Source organism: Sorex araneus, chromosome 2 (genome assembly GCF_027595985.1).
Source record: "Sorex araneus isolate mSorAra2 chromosome 2, mSorAra2.pri, whole genome shotgun sequence".
Classification (NCBI taxonomy): domain Eukaryota; kingdom Metazoa; phylum Chordata; class Mammalia; order Eulipotyphla; family Soricidae; genus Sorex; species Sorex araneus.
Window position 1 is genome coordinate 213,273,800 of NC_073303.1, and position 26,867 is coordinate 213,300,666.

At 38.6% G+C, this 26,867-nt stretch overlaps 1 protein-coding gene across 3 annotated transcripts in view; it reads right to left on the bottom strand.

The window, feature by feature from the left end:
* The window catches only part of MON2 (MON2 homolog, regulator of endosome-to-Golgi trafficking), a 100,935-nt gene that overhangs the window by 57,224 nt on the left and 16,844 nt on the right, over nucleotides 1-26,867 (bottom strand). For 2 of the 3 annotated variants that reach the window (XM_004601659.2, XM_004601658.3), the window contains exons 2-11: nucleotides 26,412-26,475; nucleotides 16,324-16,451; nucleotides 14,752-14,883; nucleotides 10,823-10,952; nucleotides 8,639-8,736; nucleotides 7,873-7,998; nucleotides 5,580-5,774; nucleotides 4,343-4,467; nucleotides 3,810-3,946; nucleotides 2,915-3,068 (exon numbers count right to left, since the gene is read on the bottom strand). In XM_004601659.2, the coding sequence (XP_004601716.1) occupies nucleotides 2,915-3,068; nucleotides 3,810-3,946; nucleotides 4,343-4,467; nucleotides 5,580-5,774; nucleotides 7,873-7,998; nucleotides 8,639-8,736; nucleotides 10,823-10,952; nucleotides 14,752-14,883; nucleotides 16,324-16,451; nucleotides 26,412-26,475 (1,289 nt within the window). Of the gene's footprint in view, nucleotides 1-2,914; nucleotides 3,069-3,809; nucleotides 3,947-4,342; nucleotides 4,468-5,579; nucleotides 5,775-7,872; nucleotides 7,999-8,638; nucleotides 8,737-10,822; nucleotides 10,953-14,751; nucleotides 14,884-16,323; nucleotides 16,452-23,574; nucleotides 23,592-26,411; nucleotides 26,476-26,867 lie in introns of all 3 variants that reach the window. The other variant, XM_055126066.1, reaches the window with a different exon arrangement.

Consider the following 26,867-nt stretch of genomic DNA (forward strand, 5'->3'; position numbering starts at 1 on the left):
TATGCCACGGGTAGCTTGCCAGGCTCTGCGGTACAGGCGAGATACTCTCGGTAGCTTTCCGGGCTCTCAGAGAGGGACGGAGGAATCAAACCCGGGTTGGCCACATGCAAGGCAAACCCCTACCCACTGTGCTATCAAAAAAAACTAAAATGGATCAATAACTTAAATGCAAAATCTAAAATTAAAAACAAAATAGGCAAGAACTTCACGCTCAGATTAGGTAAACTGTTGCACATAATACCAGCAAAATACAATTTCTCTTTCTTTTTCATTGAAGTAACACTAGCACTATAGCACTATCATCCAGTTGCTCATCGATTTGTTCAAGTGTGCACCAGTAATGTCTCTATTGTGAGAATTGTTACAGTTTTTGGTGTATTGAATACGCCACGAAGAGCTTGCCAGGCTCTGCCGTGCGGGTGGGATACTCTCGGTAGCTTGCTGGGCTCTCCAAGAGGGACAGAGGAATCAAACCCGGGTCGGCCATGTGCAAGGCAAATGCCCTACCCGCTATGCTATCACTCCAGTCCGTTCATGGAAGTAACAGTTCAATATAACAGCAGTCCCTGGTGTGCGTGGTTGAAACTCAAACTGCAAATATGGGGCAGAGTAACAGTACAGCAGGTAGGGTGCTTGCCTTGCACTCAGCCTTCCCGGGTTTGATCCCAACACCCAAATAAGGTCCCTCGAGTATCATCAGGAATGATCCCTGAATGCAAAGCCAGGACTAAGCCCTAAGCACCGTGTTCTCTGGGAATTGCTCACTTGGCCACAGTGCTTACAAACACTTAAGGTGTGAGGAGCAAGCACCTCACAGTGCATGCTGGGTGACGTCAGGCATTGAACTTGGAGCCTTACGTTTATAAAGCACACATCTGCCATCTGAGCTATATATGGATCCACACTAATTGACCGTATGGTCCAAAATTTCATTTTTGCTTTATTGAGTTCTGTTTATTTTCCCTATACACCATGTGACTGTCACCTTCACGCACACACTAGGGGAACCCTGGGAGCTCTGTTGAGAGGTCAGCGAGCGAGAGCAAGGAGGGGGCTCGGTGGCTTAGGAAGCACCTCGAGCAACTAAGAATATACGCGCTGACTTGCCCATGCCACACTTGTTCTGAGCTGACCTCGGCAAGGGGGGGAACATTGCGATTTACGCTAGTGGGATTCTACCTCAACCTTAAATCTTCAATTTACTGATATTAGGACAGCGTCTTAACTTATATACCAAATACTTACATTTTAATTATGTATACTACTTAAAATACATTAGTTAGCTGCCTCATAGTAACCCTAAAATAAAAATTAACCTATATATGAGCTTTCCCCCCACCCCCCAGCCCCTAAATGTTTCTAAGACGGACTCTCAGCCCGCAGAGAGTCTGCGTTGTGAGGCAGCTGCCAGGCAGTGAGCCCATGCCCATGCCTGGACCCCCCAATGGTGAGTGGGGTCTCGGCAGCACTGCTGATCGGGATCCTCGGTGCCGTAACAGCGGCAGGTATCTCCAGTGCACCACACTGAAGTGTGTGTAAGTACAGCAATTAAAAGTGTGCAAATACATGTGCAAGCACCAACAACCACGTGTGTGGTGTGAGTACCACAACCAAGTATGCAAAGTCAGCAACTAAGCATGGTGCTCTTGGCAAACACAACAACAAATGCGAAAAATTTACTTATTAAAAGTACCAGCACTATGTGTTTTGTTTTTTGTTTTGTTTTGCTTTGTTTGCATCACACCCAGCGATGCACAGGGGTTACTCCTGGCTCTGCACTCAGGAATTACCCCTGGCGGTGCTCAGGGGACCCCATGGGATGCTGGGAATGGAACCCGGGTCGGCCGCATGCAAGGCAAACGCCCTCCCCGCTGTGCTATCGCTCCAGCCCCAGTACCAGCACTATGTTGCTGAATATGTATTTGCTGAACTGAAATGGCTAACACAGCGAATACATTAATAAATCCATTAAAAACTTTTTATGCGGTATTAGGTGTGAATCCAGGTACTCAAACATGCAAAGTAAATGGAGCTACATCACTAGCCATCCCCATTAGAATTTTTAAATTCATTAACTACAAATTACATGTGTAAGAATTTAGGGGCTGGAGTGATAGCACAGCGGGGAGAGCGTTTGCCTTGCAGGTGGCCGACCCAGGTTCAATTCCCAGCGTCCTATATGGTTTCCCGAGCACCGCCAGGAATGATTCCTGAGTGCAAAGCCAGGAGTAACCCCTGAGCATTGCCAGGTGTGACCCAAAAAGAAAAAAAAAAAAAAGAATTGAACAATATAATTAGCTAAATGTTTTTAAAAAAAATTTTTTTTTCTAGGCCAGAGATTTAGCACAGTGGGTAAGGTGCTTGCCTTGCACAGAGCTGACCTGAGTTCAAACCCTAGCATCCTATATGGTCTCCGAGCACCACCAGGAGTAATTCCTGAGTGTAGAGCTAGGAGTAACCCTTGAGTATCACCAGGTGTGACCCAAAAACAAAAAACAAAAATTAAAAGAAAAAAAACACTTTTTTTCACATACAGACAGACCTCTGAAAGGAGATCACATATCATTATTCCCGTTTGAGGAAACTTAGAATTTGTTAAAAACTAACTTGTTAAAGACAACTCAGTTAATATTAGAGAACCAAGGTCCAAGGAAAGCAAAATCAAACCACGTATTAGATTTTAAAAGCTTTACTACAAAGAAATCACATTTCATAAAGCCACTGGCAGTCTATAAATATTACAACATAAAAAAACCCTCAATTGTAGATAAAATTATCAACATACAAAGAGAAAATTAGTCATAAAATATGTGAAAAACACAAGGTATAAACATCTATACACAGAAAATAATGTCCACTGTAAACTAACATCCCACCAACCCCATTCCTTACACAGAAATCCCACACTACTTACTAGGTGGCTTTGGCACTGCCTTGCACAGTTACAGCGAGAATAGGTATCCAAGTTCCTCTATATTCAAAGGCTGGTAACAGTGTAACACCTCCACCAATCCCCAACATTCCTGAGTTCACTGGTGCTGAGACAGGACCACCTGAGTTATTGTTCCCTAGAAGACAAGAGGAAGAGCAAAGATAACTCAGTTGTTAATCAGTGATATTTAAATATCTGGTTCATTTTTTTAAATGAAGATTCTTCAAAAACGAGGATAGGGGCTAGAGCGATAGCACAGTGGGTAGGGCATTTGCCTTGCACGCAGCAGACCCAGGTTCGAATCCCAGCATCCCATATGGTCCCCTGAGCACCGCCAGGAGTAATTCCTGAATAATGAGCCAGGAGTAACCCCTGTGTATCGCCAGGTGTGACCCAAAAAGCCAAAAAAAAAAAAAAAAAAAAGAGGATAGTACCTAATCATTTGGATTTTTTATTTTGTTACATTATTTTTTAGTTTTTGCTCTTTTTTTGGGTGGATCACACCCAGCAATGCTCAGGGGTTACTCCTCCTGCCTCTGCACTCAGGAATTACTCCTGGCAGTGCTCAAGGAACCATATGGGATGTCAGGGATCAAACCCGGGTCAGCTGTGTGCAACGCAAACGCCCTACCCACTGAACTATTGCTCTGGCCCCTAATCATTTGTTCTTATATAATTTGAAACACTATCTCTTAAAAGTGAAGAGAAAAGTAAGTATTCTGGAAAGAAAGAAAAAATAGCTGCCTCAATGAGATAACATTACTCATGAGGTCTTAAGTATCAACATAGCCAGACATCAAAATCTCTCTCGTGATAGTATCCTATCAGCTCTCCTCTCCAAGTAGTAATATGAATAGTAATATGAATAAGGTCTTACCAGCCTGGTTTGCTGCAACAGGATTTCCAGTCGGAGGGACAAGAAACAGTGACTGGATGAAAGATCCCAACGCATTCACAATATCACGGAAAACCTTAGTGGAGTGCTGCTTCATGTCATAGGACTGACAGAAAGACCTGTAAAACAATGTGTACGTGTTTCTGGAAAAAGCATTTGAATATACTAGCATTTTAAAACAAAATAGCAGGTAATAGGATTAATCTGTCTCATCTCCACAACCTCATCATACCTGACTGAGTTTATGAGCTAAGGTCAAAGGTTCAGATTGAGGTCAATGTAAAAAAGTTAACCTTGACCACGTTAACTCAGTAAATTTGCACTGATAACAACTATGAATCATGCTTTTTCCTCACTCCTGGTAGTTTCCCACTCACACTCTCTAATCCCTCCCTATGCAAATGGGACACGACTTTCCTTGTTTTTAAAATTACTAATATTGGGGATACACGCTTAAGCTCTCCATCAGCAGAAACACTACCCTGCCCCCCGTCACGAAAGATGATGACGTCTACCTTAGGAGCTGAGGCTGCACACAGAGTCTGTGTATCGATTCTACCGCAACAGCTCGCAGCCACTGCGGTTTATCGGCATCCAGAAATTTCACCAAAAGGGAAAGAAAAATTTCACATTCAGTTACCTAAAGAAAAAAAAAAGATTCTTACAATATCTCTTTAACACTAACATGAAAATTACAAATGCATATCTGTTGCTCAGTGCCACTGAAAAGCAAAATCTTTTAATTTTAAACTTAAACATTTAGTGGGGAGGAGTAGAAAGTGACACGGAGCTAAATATGTCAGTTCAGTGGCGAGGCCAGCACGGACAAGCAGGGTTCCAAGCAGCGGTGTGGCCCCAGCCTGGGAGCACACTGTCCCTCTCTGCAGAAGCCTTAGACAAACGGGTGGCACCTGCCTTTTTGCCCTGAAGGAAAGGGCGAACTTTCTGTAATGTAAGTTAGAACTGGCCCGGTCCCTGCTTAAGACCACTTCTGACCTACACAAAACCTCCGATAGTAAGTATAGTGTCCCTCACGCCATGTCAGGTACCGTAAGTCATTCTTATTACATGTACTTGTGCACATGCGCCCACATCCCAGGTCTCTCTCCGCTCTGAATCTGCTGAGCTAGGAGCCATCTCTTCAGAATCACCACGGACTATGGATTATTCACTTCTTCTTCTCTTGTTGTTGCTGCTGTTTTGTTATGTTTTCTGTTTTTTGTTATACCCAAGGATGCTCAGGGATCACCACTAGCAGGGCTCAGGAAACCAAATAAGAATACCAGGGTTCAAACCAGGATCAGCTACACGCAAGGCAAGTGTCTTACTGGCTATACTACCTCTCTAGTCCCTACCTTTTACAATTTTTCAGATAATCTTACATATTAACTTTGCAATGTATACTTTTTTAAAAAAAATATTGTATTTATAGTAGTACTGTAGTACAGTTGTCCTGTTGTTCATCAATTTGCTTGAGCGGGCACCAGTAACATCTCCTTTGTGAGACTTGTTGTTACTGTTTTTGGCATATCGAATACACCACGGGGAGCTTGCCAGGCTCTGCCATACAGGCGGGATACTCTCGGGAGCTTGCCAAACTCTCCAAGAGGGACGGAGGAATCGAACCTGGGTCGGCTGTGTACAAGGCAAACGCTCTACCTGCTGTGCTATAGCTCTGCCCAGAGTAAAGCAGACCATCTAAAAAAGAGTGCCACATGCAATTACTCATATACACATAAGGAAGTAACTTACCAGCAGACTGTAAAATTGCTTAATCAGAACAGATACGACTCTCAGTAAACGCATGCAGATAGGAAAATATGGTTTTTCCACTGGTGCAGGAGAAGACGAAGTGCTGGAACCTTGTCTGAACTTTATATTTGGAGAAAACAGCTTTATCACAAGAGGACATACCCTTTCTTTGAGGAGGAAACTAAATTCTTGGTGCTATTTGCAAAGATAAAAACAAAAACAAAAAAGAGGAAGGGTGAATACTAATTTAACCTTTTCCCTCGAAGCTTGAAATAATCTCTAGTAATATAAAACTTAATAATTAATACAGATAATATTCAATCCATACATAACAATGAGCATGAACAAATAACTTTATAAGTTCATGTAATATTTTAAAGTTACTATCCAATTCTAAAATAAGTATTACTCTGAGATCAAGTGACAACATTTCAAGAAGTTTTCAAAAAGAATCTAAGGACCAGAAAACTCAAGCTTTTAGATTTAGCTCTGAGTTTGACCTCTGGCACCACGGAGCCCTCTCCACACTGAAAGGGTACCTGTGGGTTTGAGGGGAAAACCATCAACTCTGATACAGGGCAGGACAGAATCAATGGGAGACCACTGAACAATTTCACGGACATACCCAGTGATAAGCCCCGTGTTTTTTTAAAAAAAAGAATCTAAATTTAAATAAGGTTTGGAAATTAAGTGATACTTATTACTAAGAATTTTAATTTTTGTACATCTTTAGCCACTTAAAGCATCCATCGCAGAAGGGGAAGTAGCACAGGGGTTAAGAAGCTTGCCTTGCACACAGCCAACTTCGTTTATGATCCCTGGGTACTTCCGGGAGGAAGAACAGAGACAGGAGTAAGCCCTGAGCACTGCTGGTGGCTATGGCCCCAAACCAATATGTGTATATGCATTATACATATACATAAACATATACACACATATGCATATAATATACACACATTTATGCTATAAGAGCAGGGATTGTATTCACAATACTTAATTTCTGAATCTTTAGCACAACACACAGACCAGCACATTATAACTGACTGGTAAATTCTCGCTGAATGAGTGAAAGAAACAAATTATGTAGTGAACTATGAAGAACTCTTGAAGAACATTGCAGAATTAAAATATCTGATCTAGATAATCTCTTCCTTTCCTTCTACATTATAATAGAAAAATAATATAAGACAGATAATTTTATTGGCATAATACATCTAAAAACATGTAAGAAACAATTTCCTACAAAATCTAAATTAAATATATTTCTAATTCAAATTCACTTATCAATTAATTCATTCAATCATTCAAATATTTACTAAATACCTCTGTTATGCTAGCCACCATTAATGACAGCTGCAAAACAGTGAACTAAGTTCACATCTCTGAGAATTTACTCTCCTCTGGGATAAGTCAAAAAAACAACAGCTGCCTGAAGTACACCAAAAACAATGAACAACACAAAAATAATTTCAGTAGCCATGCCCGGGCCAAAGAATCTCATGGTACTGTGGCACCTGAGTAACACATTTTGTAAGTTTAAAAGATAAAAGTAGATGACTTTAGAGGCAACGTGTAGGAAAAGGAGCTAGATCTGCAGCTATAAGACCTACCATAGTTCACTACATAATCACAGCAACCTGTTTTTAAATAATATGAGCACATATTTTTAAAGCTTCACATAATGACATAATCTTTACATCCCACTTTTTTTGCAAAAAAAAAATATGCAATGAAACACAGTGAAATGAGGCAAATTTGAGCTTATCTGCTAAAATACAAGTTTCTCTCACGTGTAATCATTTTTGGATTTTACTTTCTTTAAAAATAAAATGAAAAATTTGAATTCTTTCTTACCTCCCCACCCTGTAACTCTGTTTTAAAGTACTATGCATACATGTTAAATTATTAAGCATTTTCTTATTATTATGCATGTTAAATTTAATATGCTTATTTCTTTTTTCCTTTTAAATTATGCAAAAGCACATAGCTATATATAAACAAGCAAAAATCAATAACCACTTATTTAGGCTTTTAAATATTATAAAAACAGCTCAAATACTACATTTCTATATATACAAGAAATATCTAACTAGATAATCTCTGGCAATTCTTTGCAATATCAAAATTTCAAAAAGCAATAAGTATTACAAAATATAACAATAAACGATTATATAGTTTAAATCTTGGACTATAATCTTTTTGCACCTTTCACATAGGGATAACTAAATGATGGTTTCTTAAATACTTAAGAATTTAATGATTCATATTCTGCAAAATACTACAAATGACTTACTTGTAAAAAAACTTGTGGAAAGTCATTCAAGACTGACTCAAGTAATTCGAGGCCGAATGTCCGAGTCATCTCTGTCATACCTACGAGCCAGTAAGGGGCATCAGCATTAACCAATTGGCAAAGGTCCTGGAAAAATAATCCAAAAACAACAACTAAATAATAACACACTTACATGCTGGAATGAAATGTGCTTTTTAAAATGCATAGTTCAAAAATTCTGTTTGTATATAGTAGTTATTTTTATGCTTTAGAAACTAAACACTGGTAATACAAAGTTTCATAAACTATATAATTAGCTCTATAAATAAACATTTAAAGAATCCTATAACTATTGACAAGAGTATACAAATAAGTGTTAAGCAAATGTTATCAATGAAAAACCACGTAAATTGCCCTTTATCAGAATCAATAAAATTTACGATGCAGATTATGTTTTATTTAAGAGATATTCATGACAAGTAATGTAAATGCTAAATATTATATATCAAGTTACATTAGGTATCAGAAATTTATTACTTCTACTTTCCTCAGTAAATAAATTCTTGTGTATGACTAGTCATCCCCAATGTAACTATTTTCTAGTTCTAGATTTCACTTATTTTATTTTCTTAAGGCAAAGAATAACATTTTATCATTCACCATAGATGATCTATGATATTTTGAATCTTTTAAAAATATTCTTAAACTGCCAAATTAAAAATTAATACCTAAAATTCAAAATTCAGAACAGTATCTATAATAAAAATAATTTTATCAACTGAAATACCTGGAAAAGCATATATGCATCTTTAGCACAAGGCTTTAGAGTACTGACAGATCTTCTGTTACTATTTCCTTGGATCAGTACTGGCTGTTCTATAATATCTGAAATCAAAATAAGATAGATTTACCAGCTTATAATGACCTCATATGTACTATTTAAAAGATACACGCAAACAATAATGTTGATACTATTATAAAAAATAAGTCATATTTGATATATCTATAGGATCATAAACTTTAGTTACAAGTTTAGAACTGTACTTCAAAATTTTAAGAAATTGAAATCTATTTTATATAAAATACAAAAAAAATCACGCTTCACTATCTTATTCATTTTAATGAACTTAGTATCTTTGTCTAAATATTTTGTTTTCCTATTCTCTCATTCTTTCAGTTCATGGACTTGAAGTTTGCAAGATTTGTTTGTTTTTGGCTCACACCTGGCCCTGCGCTCAGGAACCACTGCCGCCGGGCCTCAGGGAACAAATGGGATGCGAGGGACAGAGCCAAGGTCAGAGCGTGCAAGGCCAGCCCCTTCCCACGGTACTCTCTCTCCAGCCCCTAAAGTTCCATGCTCTTTGAATGTGCCTTTAAGTATCCAAAGAACATAAAACCCAATACCCATTTCAGTCCTTGACCAGTCCACCACCTTCAAGAGAACTTAACAGCTGATCTGTCCGTCACTACCCTATAGGCATTAGCTCTGAGCCAGCCAGAACCGGAACCAGGGTTGGTTCCCAACTCAGCATTTTAAAAAATATAAATAAATGTAATTCTCTATAAACCATGCCAGTTGTTTTAAATGTTGAGTTAATGGGTAATTTTTTTTGAAAAGGGAATCTAATACATTGTTTTAAATATTAAATGAGATATTAGTGTTCAGAAGAATACAGCTAAAATTATTAACCAAGAAATCGTATTGAGGTTATGAATTAACCTTCAATGTGTAAAAATGTCGATTTATATTATGGTTTATTTGCATGTGTGAAGTAAAATACATTTAGAGAAATATGAGAAGAAAGAAAAAGGCAGAAACAGAGACAGAGCTATATGTTCAAGAGTGAATATGGGCTTCCCCAGAAGGAAAAAAGAAAATTCCAAAATATCCCAAAGTTCTGAAATTCCGCCTGCATTTTCCCTAGGAAAACATGATGGCAAGTGGAAATATTCTAATACAAATTCTGAAACTGAAAATCTTTGCCAATCGTTATTTTCAGGAAAAGTGAAATAATTAGACAGCTTATTATTGACTATAAATATTGCCATTAAAAAAAATCAGATTAAGTACATAATGTCAGCATTTGAGGTGGAGGTAGGAAGAAAACAATGTGAGTAAAAACAGTTTAACAAGCATATGCTGAGGCAAAAATATACATAAAAGAAATCTACTTCTTAAAAATGTATCTCAAAGAAGCAATTAAAGTGAGAAAGATGTACAGCAAACAACACGGTATTAGAATATCAAGTACAATGTAATTCTCCAATTAAAAACTACTTTATGAGTAGATGCAAAAAGCTAACGGAACAGTTAAATCTTTAGTTGTGAAAATGAAAAATAATACAAAAAATACAAAAAAATAATCAACTACTACTGTACAATATGATATTAGTTTAAAATACAAATTTATATCCAATACGAAATTAGGCATATGTTAGAAACAAGCATGAATTGATTAGCAACTTATTAGAAAAAAAGATGATTTCTTAGAGTGATAACACCCTGGGCGGTTTAATCTTTACATTGCATTGTAGCACTGTCATGGTTATTGTTCATCAATTTGCTCAAGCGAGGACCAGTAAGGTCTCCATTGTGAGACTTGCTGCTGCTTTTCTGGCATATCGGATACACCATGGGTAGCCCGCCAGGCTCTGCTGTGTGGGTGGGATATTTTGGAAGCTTGCCGGGCTCTCAGAGAGGGGCGGAGGAATCGAACGTGGGTTGGCTGCGTGCAAGGCAAACACACTACCCATTGTCAGTTCAAAACATAACTATTTGAATTTCACAAATACTTCAAAATGAGGGAATCTGTTTTGTGACGGCCATTATCAAACACCATAATGTTTTTTAAAAATAAACATTTCAAAAAGTATTCTAATGTTTCAGTGGCCTCTGTTCCTAGGCCAATAACAGAAACCACGGAAGCAAAAGATACCCAATGTCAAAAGAACAAAACTTTTACCACTTTACCTTTGTGCCGCTCATCTTCAGCAACCATCCTCTCAAAAACAACAGTAACAACCTGTCGCACCGTTGCAGCAGCTGTATTATTTGTGATATTATCTTTCGTGAAGTGTAGTCGAAAGCAAAGAACAATTGCCTAAAAAATAACTTTCATTTAGTATGAAATAAAATAGAAGAATATGTCTACTACTTTTACTTCTTTTATCTGATCTATCCTAAATTGAAAAAAAAATATTTTTCTGCTTCAATCACAGAAAAATGAAAGCCCACCCTCACGTACAGTAAAATTACAAAAACCTCTGGATTTTAAAAGACTTCAAACTCATTAGATATGCAGTCAGGGGGCCGGAGAAATAGCATAGTCGGTAAGGTGCTTGCTTTGCTCGTGGGCCGACCTGGATTCGATCTCAGGGACCCAGAAAGTCCCCAAAGCCCTGCTAGGAGGAGGATGCCCAGAGCACAGCCTGCTGTAGACCAAAACCAAAGCAAAAATGTTTACATAAATAAATATGCAGTCACCCATTAGCTAAGGGAATGTGAAAAACATATCTCGCAAGTCATTTCTTTTCGTATGGTGCGGTTTTGTGTTGTGCTTTTATCTCCCCGGAGTAATTTGCTTCGTCAATAATAAGTATGCAAAACTAATATACTAGAGTACCAGGAAAAAAACTATCTAAGCTAGCTACACATACAAAAGGATAAAATTAAAATTTTGTGAGTCATTCATTTCTCCTTTTAAAATTCCACTTTATTATGGTATAGTTTATATACAATGAACTGAATCCCTTTTGGAGAGTCTGGGCCACCCCCAATTGTGCTCCTGGAACTGCCAGGAACCCAGGGGTGAGCCAGACACATAGAGCATGTACAGAGCAAGCACCTTACCCTTCGCATATCCCCCCGGCCCCTGAGCTGCACACCTACAAAGGACATAATCTGATGACTTCTGATGGATAAAGTCATCCATGAAACTATTTCCACAATTTAGAAATGGTTAAAATTCTATCTAATGAAAAGGTAAACTTTCAAACATTCTTTGTTTGGCTGACTAGTTTGGGGGCCTTACCAGACTGTGCTCAGCGGGACCGACGTGGTGCCGAGAGAAGCACCTGACCTGCTACACTACCTGTCCAGCCCTCAAAAAATATCTGTCGGAGGCTGGAGCGATAGCACAGCAGGTAGGGCGTTTGCCTTGCACGAGGCCGACCCAGGTTCGATTCCCAGCATCCCATATGGTCCCCTGAGCACCACCAGGGATAATTCCTGAATGCAGAGCCAGGAGTAACCCCTGTGCATTGCCAGGTGTCATCCAAAAATATATATATATCTATCTGTCGTGATACATATTCTTGAAACGATGACTTTGCTAATTTCACAAACTGAGTGTCTTTCTTAAGTTTCAATTCACACAGCTATTTAATGTATCTTTAGTATCCTTAGGGAGAGATAACAGAGGTTAAATGATAAAACTTCTAGAATTCCAAAACTGTTTTTTTAATTTTACAATCTCACCAATAATACAGCTTCAGAATTATTTTACGTCTTTAAGAACTAACCTAAATATGCTCAATCTGCTTAATTTTAGCTACTCAAGTGGATATATAATGACATCTCTGTGGTTTTAATCTGCTTTTATAATGATGCAGAACCAGGCTATTTAAATATATTATTTTGTAATGTATCTGTTGAGCCCTCTAGTCCATTTTTACTCAATAGTTTGTTTTATAAATGATCGGGAGAACTTTTATAAATTCCAGAGAAAAGCCCACTTCTAGCAACCTGCATACTTCCCTCTCTCCACCCACCCCCATTCTGAGGCTTTCTTATTTTTCTGCTCCAAAAAAATTTTGCCTAGCCCCTAGTCACAAAGATTTTCTCCTGTGTTCTACTAGAAGTTTTATCACTTAAAAAGAGGTCATTCTTGGAGAAAAATATAATGGTAATATAATTCTATGTTACATTAAAAATTTCAGGAAAAGTTAAACCTTAGAACACTATTTGTTAAAGAATACACATACTTGGTACATTCCAATGGCCAGTACATAACATTTCTCACACATGAATGGGCTTCACGGTTGCTGACTCACAACTCCCACAGGCCTTGGCATTTCCTTAGTGCAGAGTATTAAAGATGTCTCTTAAGAAGAAAAGTGACTGCCATCGAGGCAGGCTGGGGGGTTGTGGGAGAGGGGTTGGCTTGAAGGAAACCGGGGACTTGGTGGTAGGAAATGTACACTGGCCAAGGAGCTGGTGGTGTAGCGATGTGTGACTGAAGCCCCAATCATGAACAACTCTGTAACTGCATCTCACCATGAGGTGACCATTCGGGTAACGCCCAGGGCCAGCGACTGGCCTGCCAGGGTGACCGGTCTTATGGCTGAGTCTCCTCCCCAGGCCTCTGGGGAGAGGTGACAGACTGGAAGTTGAGTCCAATTACCAGCCACTCAAGAGCTTTAGCTCTGCCTGAAAGATGAAGCTTCTGGGCACCAAGAGGCAGCGTGGGCGAGCCCCCGGGCGGGTGACCTGCGAGGTCTCTGGAAGGCAGCGCCGACAGGACACAGGCTCGGCATGCTGCCCAGTCCCGGCCTCTCCCAGCCTGTCTACTCCTGAGTTACACTGTTTGGTTCTGAGGCCACACCTAGCAGTGCTCAGGGGTCACTCCAGGCTCTGTGTTCAGGGATCACGCCTTGCTTACTCAAGGGACTGTCATCTGGGGCCAGGGGTTAAACCCAAGCCGGCTGCCTGCAAAGCAAATACACTGCCCAGTGTGCTACTTCTCTGGCCTCTGAGTATTTGTAACACATCAGTGACCTAGAGAACAAACGCAAGCCCCTCGAGTAAACTAACAGCACCCTCAGGAAGGAGTCTGGGAACCTCTGATCTGAGCTGACAGGAGAGCAGGGCAGAGGAACTTGTGGCCGGCGTGTCAAGAGAAGAGCATCTTGGGAGCCTGCAGGAATCCCTTGCCTGGAGAACAGGATGACATCTCCAAGTCAGCAGCGGCAGAACTCCGCTAAACTAAGCTGCCTTCTCGGACATACCGCCAGCAATCAAGCACTGTTTACTGGCAGGAAAGTCCATCGAAACCCATTTGGAAACTGGTGTCAAGGACAATGACACACTCTTGAACCCTGTACTGCTTTCCAGATTTCAACATAAAGAAAAGGCATACACTATGCAAAAACTTCCTTATTCCTCAATTTTGTACTGTTATACTTTATTTTTCATCTCCAAATTTTGGATCTCCAGATTAACCAACATACTAAAACAAATTTAATAGTCAACTCTTATTTCTTTACTAGATCAAAAAAATAAGCAATCACAGTTTATGAGCATCCATAATCAAAACAATTTTATAACAACCAAAGAAACTCTACGTAACAAAAGCATATACACTGTAGCACTGTCGCTCCACTGTTCAGTGCTCAGGGCTTGCTCCCTGCTTGGAACCTGGGAGCTGTCCGTGACAGTGCTTGGGAACCATGAAACACTGGGACTAAACCCCGTTCTCCTACCAGCAAGGAATCTGCTCCAGCCCTCTGCGTATCTCACCAGCCTACGAAATTATTTTTAAAGAAGGGCAAAGAAGTATTACGGGGAATACCCAAAGCAGTCATTCTACATAAATCTAGAATAATGGCCTCAAAATATTTTTTTCCTCTCTTTGCTACTATTCCTACTACTATTCCAATTCATTTGTTAGTTTCCTCTTCTCCACTTTCAACCACCACCAAAGTCTGTCAACTTTACCCAAGAAGTTTTGCTTAACTAAACTGATTTTAATTGTAAAATGGAGAAAATACTGCACCACTAGCTTTCAACACGCAATGTCCATCGCCAGAAGAGCCACAGCAAACAGCACCGGGCTTTCCTCTTCCCGCCATCTGACCCAAATAGTGTTAGGAAGCAGCTAAGAATCTGGACAGATTTCCTACCTTAGACAGTGCCTCATCGTGAACGACTGTGTTGGTTGTTAAGAGAACAAGAACTGTCTGAAGCAGCTTAAGTTCTTCAAGACTATTTTCCATCAGTTGCCAAAGCATGTTAATTATATTTCCTGCTGCAGTCTAAAAAAATTATTTTATTATCAATAAATGAAATCAATCATCAATAACTCAATAAATAAAAAATTAGCAATAAATAAAACCAATAAATAAAATAAAATCTTATTTAGGTCTTCAAATAAGAAAATACAAGCATTAATTTAGTTGGAATTTCTTGATTAAAATAATGAAATTCATGTTTCTCAACCTACACATACAAGTATGAGTTTGAGACTTACAAAATTAATTTTTTTCAGAGGCCATCGATGTGGTTCCATACTGAAGCACATACTGTGCATGTTTGAGGCCCTGAATTCATCAGCACCAGACACTGCCCTCCCCACAGAAGTAGTAATCCATATAAATATATGCACATATAACATACCAGTCAAAAGTTAAAGCTCATTTCTACAAAGAGTATTTCACTTGAATATTAGCAAATACGGCACATACACATTATGAGTCTGCTATTTTGAGGGCAGGAGCATAAAAACTACTGTGCTCAAGTACTGCTCCTGACAGTGACTGGGGGGCCAGGGGGTGCTGAGGATGGAATCGGGGCTCCCACGTGCAGAGTAAGTGCTCCTCTCCTTTGAGCCATCATCCCAGCCCCTGCTGTTTTCTTAAATATTATCCAGGATTTAGGAAAAAACAAATTGCAACTCCATAATACATTCATAAACTCAATGAAATGATTAATCTATAGATATAGTATATTAAAGGCAAAAGAATGGCTTCTCTAGAGTACTTTACAGAGTTAACACCCATTGTATTTGAAAACAGGATGTTCCCCACCCACCCCCCATTGCCCGTAAAAAAAAAAAAGATGCCTATTCATAGAGATTGAATGTTTTTTCTTTTTTGTTGTTAGCTTTTTTTGGCTTTTTGTTTTGTTTTGGTTTGGATGCTCAAGGCTTACTCCTGGCTCTACACACAAGAATGACTCTTGGCACTGCTTGGGGGACCATATGGGACGCTGAGAATTTAATCCCGGTTGCCGACATGCAAGGCAGGCACCTTACCCGCTGTGCTATCGCTCAAGCCCTGATTTTTTTCCTTGTTTTATAATCACATGACTAGAGACAAACTATATGCATAAGTTAATGATCAGCAAATGACTGATTCAGACAATCCAGGTAGCAGTGACGTTTTTCTCTTCTACCTTAAAAAAAGCCCACATCATCTTAGATGATACTGAAACTTAACTTGATTTCCAAAACTATCATCGCTATCTTAAACTATGACTTCCTAGTTACAACCTGACAAGGTGCATTTCAGCTGTATTCATTACTTAGGAATGTTTAAAGAGACAATGGTATCACCTTCTAAAGTTAGGTCCTTTGCACTCACTGCGGCTCATGAAACTGCTTCAAACCAAGTAGGAGGGAGCTATGTTCTTTCCCCTCTTAACAACCTCTTGCTCTGATTCTTAAGTGCGCAGTTCAAATAAAGGCTTCATATTACCTCTGACACAACTTCGTGTGACATGAGTCTCTGGATGGCGGCCAAACACAGCTGGGTGATCTTCGGTTCCTTGGTTCCACAACCCATTAAAAAAGGCTGAACAACCTCGGAGCTGTTTTCTTTCAACGCTTCATTTAGAATACACATAAGATAATTATTTAACTTAATCCATAATTAGGAATACATTTAATATAATTATAATCAGTAATAGCAATTTTCATTTTTAAAAAACCACTTTGCATAAAATAAATAATACAAAGGTACAAATTAAAAAGAGTTAAAATACTTCTAATAGATGCTTCAAATTACCTAAGCCCATGTTTCTCAACCTTGTTTTTTCCCACCAAGGTCACCTTCCAACCTTACTTCCTTACGTGGCCCCTGTCCTACCAGCTGGTCTCCGAGTCTCATACCATGGGACCTATTTATGCAATTTTCACCTGAGGCCCCCGGGACTATCCTGAAGGCCTACAGGGTTGTATGGTTGAGAAACACTAATCTCACCCAAGCCCTTAATGACAGCATTTCCAAGTCTTTCTAAGCTTTCTCCTGACAGTCTGTCACTTTGGGTTTTTTCCATCTTATGCTATAAGGAATACACTTCTATATACTACAAGTGTATACTTATATATATTCCTATATGTATATATGGACAACGCATTAGTTTTTTCCTTTCTCAGCATAGCACTCTATTTTACCAATGGTGCAGGAGAAAAAAAAACATAAATCAGAATTCCTATTAGAGCAGGAAGAAAAATTTAAAATAGAATATACAAACACCATTCCCACACTTCTGAATGTTAAGGAACTTCTTAGAATTTTGTCCAAAATTTATATAACCCTACTTTTTTCCCCTAAGAAATAAACTCATTTTAAAAAATGGCATTACTCCTATTATTAGTAAAGTATTACTTCAAATTAATCGATATATCAAAATTATAATTTAATTTCTCCAATAAAACCAATTCTTCCAAACATTTTTGGTCACAGTAAAGAAAGACATTTTTAAAAAGGGAAATTAAAGTATACATAATTGAATTTACAAAATAAAATCAATATACATTTACTGAATAGTTATACCCAAGATGAGTAAGGCAAGTTTGTCATCCTCAAGAAATTTGGACAAACAACATGCAATTCCAAGTCATAAAAACATTATGCTCAAGTGGTCAGTATATGTCTATTCAAAAGTTCTATATTAATCAATTACTTTTGAAGATACAACAAAGACATAAAAATATTAGTCTTGGGACTGGAGTGACAGCACAGCAGGTAAGGCGTTTGCCTTGCACATGGCCAGCCTGAGTCTGATCCCTGGCATCCCATATGGTCCCCCAGGAGTAATTCCTGAGTGCAGAGCCAGGAGTAATACCTGGGCATCGCCGGGTGTGACCAAAAAAGCAAAATAAATAAATAAATAAGTTAGTCTTAACAAGTTTTCCCCCCACAAAATGAATTATTCAGAATCACCATTAAAAGTGTCAAAATACTATAAACATTAAGGTTAACACCTAAACTCCACCAATCTTCTCCCAAAGCTCCTCTTGAAGTATGCGATAATAACGACAATGACAGGGGTTGGAGAGAGAGTACAGCGGGTAGCCCACTGCCTTGCTTGTGGCCACCCTGGGTTCTACCCCCGGCAGCCCCTGTGGTCTCCCAAGGACCACCAGGAGTCATTCTTGGCTGCAAAGCCACAAATAACCCCTGAGCATCCCCAGGTGTGGCCCAAAGACCAAACCAAACCAACAAAAACACCACTCGAGTTCTCCACAGCATCGTCTGCAAGGGCCCCTCAGCGTGTCAGCATGGACCAGAGACGCGACACGCTCAGAGGAGGCACGTTTTATGGGCCTGGACAGACTGCACAGCAGGTAGGGCATTAACCTTGCATGCAGCCAACTTGGGTTTGACCCTGGTCCCCCCCTAAGAAGCCCCCAACTCCACTCAGAGTGACCCCTGTGTGAAGAGCCAGTAGGACACCCTGATCACTGCCAGGTGCGGGTAGCCCCCACAAACATAAACGACAGAGAAAAAGGTAAATACGACAGGCAAAAATCAACATCCTCAAAAAGGGTCCCTCTCCTTGACTCCTTGTTTTCCTGTGCATAAAGACTTTAATTTAAACCCAGAGAAACACACCATGCATAATAACGTCTTAAAACATTTGAATGAATAAACTTGAGGCTCCCAAACTTATAATTCCTACCAGCCCCTTTCTAGGAAGAAAGGGAAAAAAAAAATAGGGGTCTGAGCGAGAGTACAGTAGCTCAAGCATTTGCCCTGCATGTGGTCAACCCAAGTTCTAATCTCGGCTTCCCGCAGGTCTTCTGAGCCTGCCAGGAGTGATCCCCGAGTGCAGAGCCAGAAGGGCCCCCAAACAAACAGATCACTCGGGGCTCCCTCTAGAAGTTTACCTTCTTTAAGCAAACGGAAAGCACCCTGCAACAGTAACAATTAATACCTTTGGTAGTAGTAGCTACCAACACTACCAATACCAACCCACGAGACATTATCATTCACTTTGGGAAATTCTGGAATAGTAACCTGAAAGCTAAAAAAGATCCAAAGCAGTGATTAGGTATGCTACCCTATTCAAACCTTTCTGAATCACGGGAGTAAAAGGGCACCTCTAACTCTAGTGAACATTCTTGATTATTAAACGTCATTCAGAACAATTAAAATTTTCAACAATTAATTTTTATAGCCTTAACACTGTTTCTCATTTGAGCACCTTAATGACCACAGAGTTTGTAGGGCATAATTTGATCCTGGTACAAAGGAAGCAGCTTTTAATAAATCCAGAATGTGAAAACCAGAGTTCTAATTAGTGCTTCGTTTTTCTTTCTTTAAAGTAAAAAGCCCTGGATTCGACAGAAGTTAAAAGGACCTTAGAAAAACAGCTAAGAAGAACCAGTGCTCTGCACTTCAAAGCAAGTGGTCTACTTGAAGTCTGTAGATAATGAGGATAGGACAGATCTTCACAGAAGAAAGACATCTGTTTTCAGTCTAGCATAACAGTGATTTCAAGATAGATCCACAGGGAGCTGGAAGGATATACAGTGGGTAGGCAACTTGTTTTGCATGTGGCCAACCCGGGTTCGAGCCCTGGTATCCCATATGGTCCCCCAAGCACCAACAGGAGTAATTCTAAGTGGAGAGCCAGAAGTAACCTCTCAACATTGCCAGGCATGACCCAAACAAACAAACAAACAAACAGAGATCCATGATAGCAAAACAGTAGCACTGTCTGTAGCACTGTCATCCTATTGTTCATCCATTTGCTCGAGCGAGGGCACCAGTAATGTCGCCACTGTGAGACTTGTTACTGTTTTTGGCATATCGAATACGCCATGGGGAGCTTGCCAGGCTCTGCCGTGTGGGTGGGATATTCTTGGTAGCTTGCCGGACTCTCCAAGAGGGACAGAGGAATCAAATCCGGGTCGACCACATGCAAGGCAAACGCCCTACTGGCTTTGCTATCGCTCCAGCCCAGCAAAACCGTTTTGGAGTCATAAACCATAATACAATAATAGAAGCCCTGGTGGCCTAATGGATAAGGCATTGGCCTCCTATAATACAATGCTTTCCAGTCAGAATTTTCCCTATTTCATCTTTGTCACACCAAGAGCACTGGGGATACCTCATTTCTCAATTTTATTCTATGCCTAGGTCACATATTCTGCATCTTTTGATACTAACACTTATCTTTTTAAATCCACAAGATGTTAGCAAAGTTTTTGTGCAACAATTATGGCAATGCTTTAAATAACAATGAAAATGTATGCAAAGTCAATAGTGTAGATAATTTAACTAGTGTGATAATATTTACAACACAGAGAAGTTCATACATGAACCAGAAGAAACAACTATAATAATATCTGGCCAATAGTGATTCTAAGATGCCATCAGTTGCAAGACACAAAAATTAGGGAGGGTGTTAAAGTATGAAAGAAAAATAAAAACTGCACCTTAGAATGAATAAAATGAGTCACTGAAAAACACTGCTAATATAGACTCCAGCCCATTATCCAGGTGGATAATTTTTTTTTAAAACATAGCCAGCCAGCTACCAGATCTTTTACGCAGTTCAATAAACATAGTGACACCAAGATAAGTGAAGTTCCTGTTTGGGTGCCTCCATCTCCCTCCCCTGAATCCTGACCCAGTAGCTACCAAACAGGAGGGGCTTGAGACAGGGTCTTTGGTCAAAGAGAAAGCTGTAGTGTTTGGCCTCAGATAGTAGAGGGAAGATTTCACTTCTTCACAATCTGATTGGCACTCTCATCCTCCAACATATGATCTTACTCCAATTTACCCTCTTTTTTTTTCTTTTTTTTTGCTTTTTGGGTCACACCTGGCAATGCACATGGGGTGACTCCTGGCTCTATACTCAGGAATTACTCCTGGTGGTGCTCAGAGGACCATATGGAATGCTGGGAATTGAACCCGGGTCTGCCGTGTGCAAGGCAAACACACTCCCCGCTGTGCTATCGCTCCAGCCCCCACTTTACCTTCTTTATCCCTCAACTTGAGAGAAATGTGAAGTAGTTAACAAAAATAAAATTTTTAAACTATTTTAATTTAACTCAAAGGAACCGAACATCTTTTTTCTTGACACTTTCCCTCCCAGTTTATGAAATGAAAGTTTAAAAGGAAGTTTCAATGTTATACAAAATTGCTGATCAATAAAAAATAGCCTATTGGTCTATCACTCTAGGTCTTCTGAAGCAGAGTGTGAAAAATAAAAATATGTCCACCACATCAAAAAAGGATCAGTTTATGGTACATATATACAATCGAGTAATACTTGTTCGTAAGAAAAGGTAAAGTCATGAAATCTGCTGCTACATGGAGGGCCTGAAGACTGTCTCACAGAGTGAAGTCAGTCAGAGGGAAAGAGACCGGCCCAGAATGATCCCTCTTCGTCTGTGGGCTAGAAAGAAACATAACGATGGAATAATGAATGCCCAAAGAAAATAGAAACAAGGAATGTAAGAACTAGTCTTCAGTAGGAAACATGCCAAAATCACAAAAAGAAATGACCGAGGGCCAGAGGATCACTCAAGTGTGCAGGGCACACCCAGTACACACAGAAACTCCAGGTTGGATTCCTGCCAGGACACAGTAATCCCCTGAACACCACTGGGGTAGTCCCAGCACTGCAGCGGGGGTAGGCGTGGCCCAACAACCACCCCCACACAAATGTCAACTAAGATAAGTTATTTGCCTGCTTAATTACCCAACTTTAAAAAAAAAAAATTGTCTTGGTGAGGATATTCTAATACATTCACACGTGGGTTATAAAAGTATAAAATTTTATCAGAAAACTTGATGAATTCAGAATGAATTCAAACTCAAAATGCATTTCAACTGAATAATTTTATTTCTAGAAATTTATCTTCAAATTGATTCGAAATACTGAAACATGCTCAATATACAGGAATGGTTCAATGAGCCATAATCACTTGCTAAATGATAGACAGAAACTTTAAAAACTAGAAAAGATGCATCAGATTATTTGTGATACAATAAAATTCAGGATACAAAAATTTTAAAAACAATTTTTTTAATCCAAGAAAACAAAATACAATTAAAACCTACACACTATATTGCAATGAAATTTTCCTCTTTCCCTGTCCACTACATCCACTACCGAGCGCGGCACCATTTACAGCCTCCTGCGTACGCTGCCTTGAATGATGCATGCCTCCTCCTTAATGACAGGACACTGAAATATACGTTTAACACTGCTGTCAGGAGAGTTGACAACACTAATAGGAATGTGTCAGTTCCCCATTCAAACTCTTTCCGTCAAGATGCTGAGGATGTCTCACAGGGCAACGCTCAGATGGTACATTCAAATGGAACAACTGCTCCAGGCCTCAAGTAATTAGTCTCCTTCCTGCTTCTACAATACATTTGCCAGGTCAAACAACTTTTCAGCCTTGATTTCCAAGTTTTTTCATAACATTTCTATCTTTCCGAACACTTGGAACACAGTTTTTTATTATCTGCTTAGGGTCACCTTCATTACTTCGTTAGCTGTGTGACATAAATTAAATTCATATACTCAAATAATTATAATATGTAAACTCACAGAGAGATTAGAGAAAAATATAGAAGAAACAGCACCAAGACACTAAGTTGCTATTAGGAGCATCTAACTTAGGAGCTACTAATCACTGAAGGTTCACCACTCCTGTGTACTATGCGAAGTACAAGGAAGAATGAGGTGTTGAATCTAGCCTCAGGGAGCATGTGAATGGAATGGAAAACTTCCGGCAAAAAGATTCCAAAAGCAAATGAAGAAACAGAATGACTGGCATAAGCATATTTGAAGTAATTTTCTTATATTTCAAATAATTATCAGTGAATTATACTATCCATCTTTTCATCTTCCTCTGAAGATTTGATGAACAGTCAATTTTTATTAAAAATGTGTGGTGTGACATCATCTACAGATGTTTGTAAATCACAAGTGGATGTACTGATAAATATATCAAACAAAATCAGCAGATAAAGAACCTTTATCACACACACAAATATCAAAAAACACTGTTAATTAGAGATCTTTTAGTAATAAGATCATTTTGATATGAAAAGGATGGGAATCTTGTGAGAAAAAACCCACAAATAATGGGGCCAAGGTGATAGTTCAAACGCCTGGCACGCACATAGCCCTAAATTTGATCCCTAGCGCCATCTGGTGGTGCCAAGTACTAGGAAAGGCGAGGATTAAATTGCCTGGCCTGCTAGCTGGGCTGTGTGTCAGCGGGAGTGGTCCCCAAAACCCCTAACCTTGCGTGCCTACCTCCTAAAAAAGAGAACGCAAATCATACGTTAACTACTTTCTGTTTGAAATCCAATACTGAGAATAGCTGAAAGCAACCTTAGGTAAACGCAACTCTTGCAGATTTCAGTAGGGGTTAAATATACAATTTTAAAAGATGATCAAGACCTTACTAACATTTTTTTAGTTTCTAATATTTATCCAAGAAGCACATTATCTATAAAACGTCTGTAGGACACAAGCGTTCTTAGACAATTTGTACTGCACTTATGTCGGAATAATGAACAATGTCATGTCACAGTCAGATGTCAGGCTCAGGCATTTGGCTTCATAAATGAAAAAACTTTACTTTGCTACCTTTGCTACTATTGTCACCTCTCATCTGCATAGCATCATATTTGAAATAAAAGGAAATTTTGAGATCACGATCTGTATATTTGAATTGATGCTGACATTACCTGGCATAGCATTCCCACTTATGTCAGCATTCATGACAGCAGTGAAAACAAAGAAAAATAAACATTAAGGAAGATGCTTAAAAGAAGGGAAGATGTAAAATAAAAGATTTATTCTGCAAATCAGCCTTCCTTTGGAAAGTAAATATAAGAAAGCTAAAGTTGGCTGGAATTCTATTCTTAGTATCATTAGTTAATCCTACTTAAGGGTACTGATATTTTCCTGAATATGGAGGTATTTGAGAATTTAATATCCCAGCTCATGTGATTTAGTTTATTATTTAAAAATTCCACCTCAACTGTGTAACTTTAAGATCCATTATAGCACAAAAGCAGTAATTTATAGTCTCCAGGAGAAATGGACACTTGTCAGCAAATTTTATTTTTATAGGTAATTTTTTTCAAAAGCAAAAAAATAAAATAAAGGTAATTTTTTCCTCACACTAACTGTGAACTAAGTGGGTCAGAAACTACGTACTAATTCTAAGTGTTCCTAACCAGGAGTCTTTAATTTTCAAGATGAAGGGTCCATAAATCTATAAGCTTTAGGATCAACTGTATTCTATACCTGGCTCAAAAAAACACAGTGGGAAAAAATTTAAATGTTAATACAAAGAATATTCTCAAGAACATGGCTCTGGATACTATGGCTATTAAAGCATGAACTATTAATTGTATGTGTATAACTCTATCTTTTGGATTTATTTGAATAAAATAAAATGAGTTCAAATAAAATTAGTAGCCCTATGTATCAAATTAATAACGACCGAGATATCTCATCCTTAAGACTGACGAGACATTTCATTTTGGTATAAACTCTATAATAGACAGTGATTTTCTGAAGAAATCAGTCTTCCCACTGTCATCTTCCAACAACTACAAATCCAAAGTACACTTCTATTATTAGAAACAATTATTTTTTTCATTTATATGTGGTATTTATGTATTTATTTAAATGAATCATCGTGAGATACGTTTACTAGAAATAATTAAGGACTTACCATGATATCAGCAATGATAGTAGAAAAAGCAAATATTTGCAATGGCATTCTAACATGATGACCTTTGATACCTCTAACTTTAAAATATCCAACTCAGAATTAACTCTCAGAGTAGCCAATCCACCCAACATGTAATCTCCTAAAGCCAAATTCAACCCTTTCCCCTTTATGCTTTCATTACTCCCTTTCTCAACATTCTCACAGAGCATCAGTCAATGCAGTGAATAGTTATAAAGCTGATGTTCTGACAGAACACACAATGTCACACAAGAAGCTATGAGAAACATATGCAATGTAGAACATTAAGAGTGAAGCTTAAGCAAACCTGGCTTAGCCCATGTAAAATTCATGCTACTCACACCCTTAAATTGCTCCCAAACGTATTTATTTCATCTTTTAAAATTCTGCAATTTTATTAAGTAATGGCTCTATTGGTATTCTCTTTCAAAAGTAAGGGGGAAATAAGCATTTAAAAAATTCTTTACTGGGGCTAGAGCGATGATAGAGTGGGTAGAGCTTTCGCTTTACATGACCCGGGTTCAATCCCCAGTACCCAGGTGGTTCCCTGAGGCTGTCAAGAGTGATCCCTGAGGGGCTGGAGCAATAGTACAGCGGGCAGGGCATTTGCCTTGCACGCGGCCGACCCGGGTTCGATTCCCAGCATCCCATATGGTCCCCCAAGCACGGCCAGGAGTAATTCCTGAGTGCATGAGCCCGGAGTAATGCCTGTGTCATTGCCAGGTGTGATGAAAAAAGATGAAACAAAAAAAAAAATGATGAAACAAAAAAAAAAGAGTGATCCCTGTGCTCTGAGCACTGGGGTGGTTCCCCTCCCTCCCAAATATTATTTACTAATTAAACTTTGTAAACTAACTCAAAAGAACAGCTTTTCTCTATTACTCTCCGGGGTCAATAAATAACACTCTAAGAATTTATAATGTAGACTGAAGGATCCAAGAAAAAAATCAACGGTTCAGTATGAACATGGGTAGGAAAGAGCCAGCACAGAATCTTTATACCATAGTGGCGCACTGCAAAAGAGAAACATAACCTAACTCTGAACTGTTCTGTATTTTAAGTGATTCCTATTACTTACCATGTGCCTTAATCTCTTTGTTATCTCAATTGGTTCTAATACAAAATAGGCTATTTCCCTATGCAGATGTTTTATATAAGACAATGGCATATAACATTAATTATAACTATCAAAATAAGCCAGTTGCCTAGTTTTCCATATTCTTTGCTGAGGCACAAACAGAAGGCACCGAAGAAAACAAGAACAGAGTTAACTAGAAAAGAGGAATCCCCCCAAAATTCTTAAAAATTCCACTTTAAAAACCAAGTTCAATCAAGAGAATCTAAGAAGACCATCCTCTGCATTCCTTTCTCCAAATCAATCAATTCCTTCTTCAAGACCAGATTAAGTTCCAGGACTCAAAAAGTCTACAGTAAACTTATATTACATTATGATCTGCTTATATTACATTACAATATAGTACAGATAAAATAAATGGTGGAAGGTGAACTGAGAACCAGTCTTCCAGTCAATTCAACGCAAAGAAGAAAAACTAATTTGTTATGACGAAAGTGTGTAAAAGGTAGCTGAAAAGAGGCAGATGTGTAAGAAAAATCCTTCCTTTAAGGAAAGTGTTAGCTTTTTGATTTAAATGAGTATATAATATCACTATGAAACTTAATTAGTTCATAAGTTAGTCTTCATTACCATGAGTAATATAATACAGTAAGAAGAGATAAACATTACTTTTAAGATCAGACTTTTGTATCATTAAGATCACACTTTTGTTCATTAATTGTTGAGTTTTAAATGCAAATATTTACCTGCCAAAATTTCAGCGTTTCGTGCAGCTATTGTTTTAACTTTTATTATTCCTGATTCAGCAGCCTGAAAGAATAAAAATAATTAGAAGATGAAATTTACTATCAACAAAAATTATTTATAGAAAAAAATCACACATGCTAAAACCTCAAGCACAGCCACTATTATCTTTGTTTTTTAACTCGAGATGATTAAGCCTAGTAGTGCTATAATTAAATTTAACAAAGTGATTAATTTGGTATTCAAACACAAACCTTATAATACAGTATTGTTGCCTTTCTCAAAGGGCACATTTGAAGTATCTAATCCCCCCACGAATTCAGAAAATAAAAAACAAAAAGTTTAATAAAAAAATAATACTTTCCCTCCCAATTTTATGCTTCCCTCCTCCACAATCGAAACAAACTGCAAATATCACAAAATCAAATGAAGCAATTTTGAATTAGAAGAGAACGGAT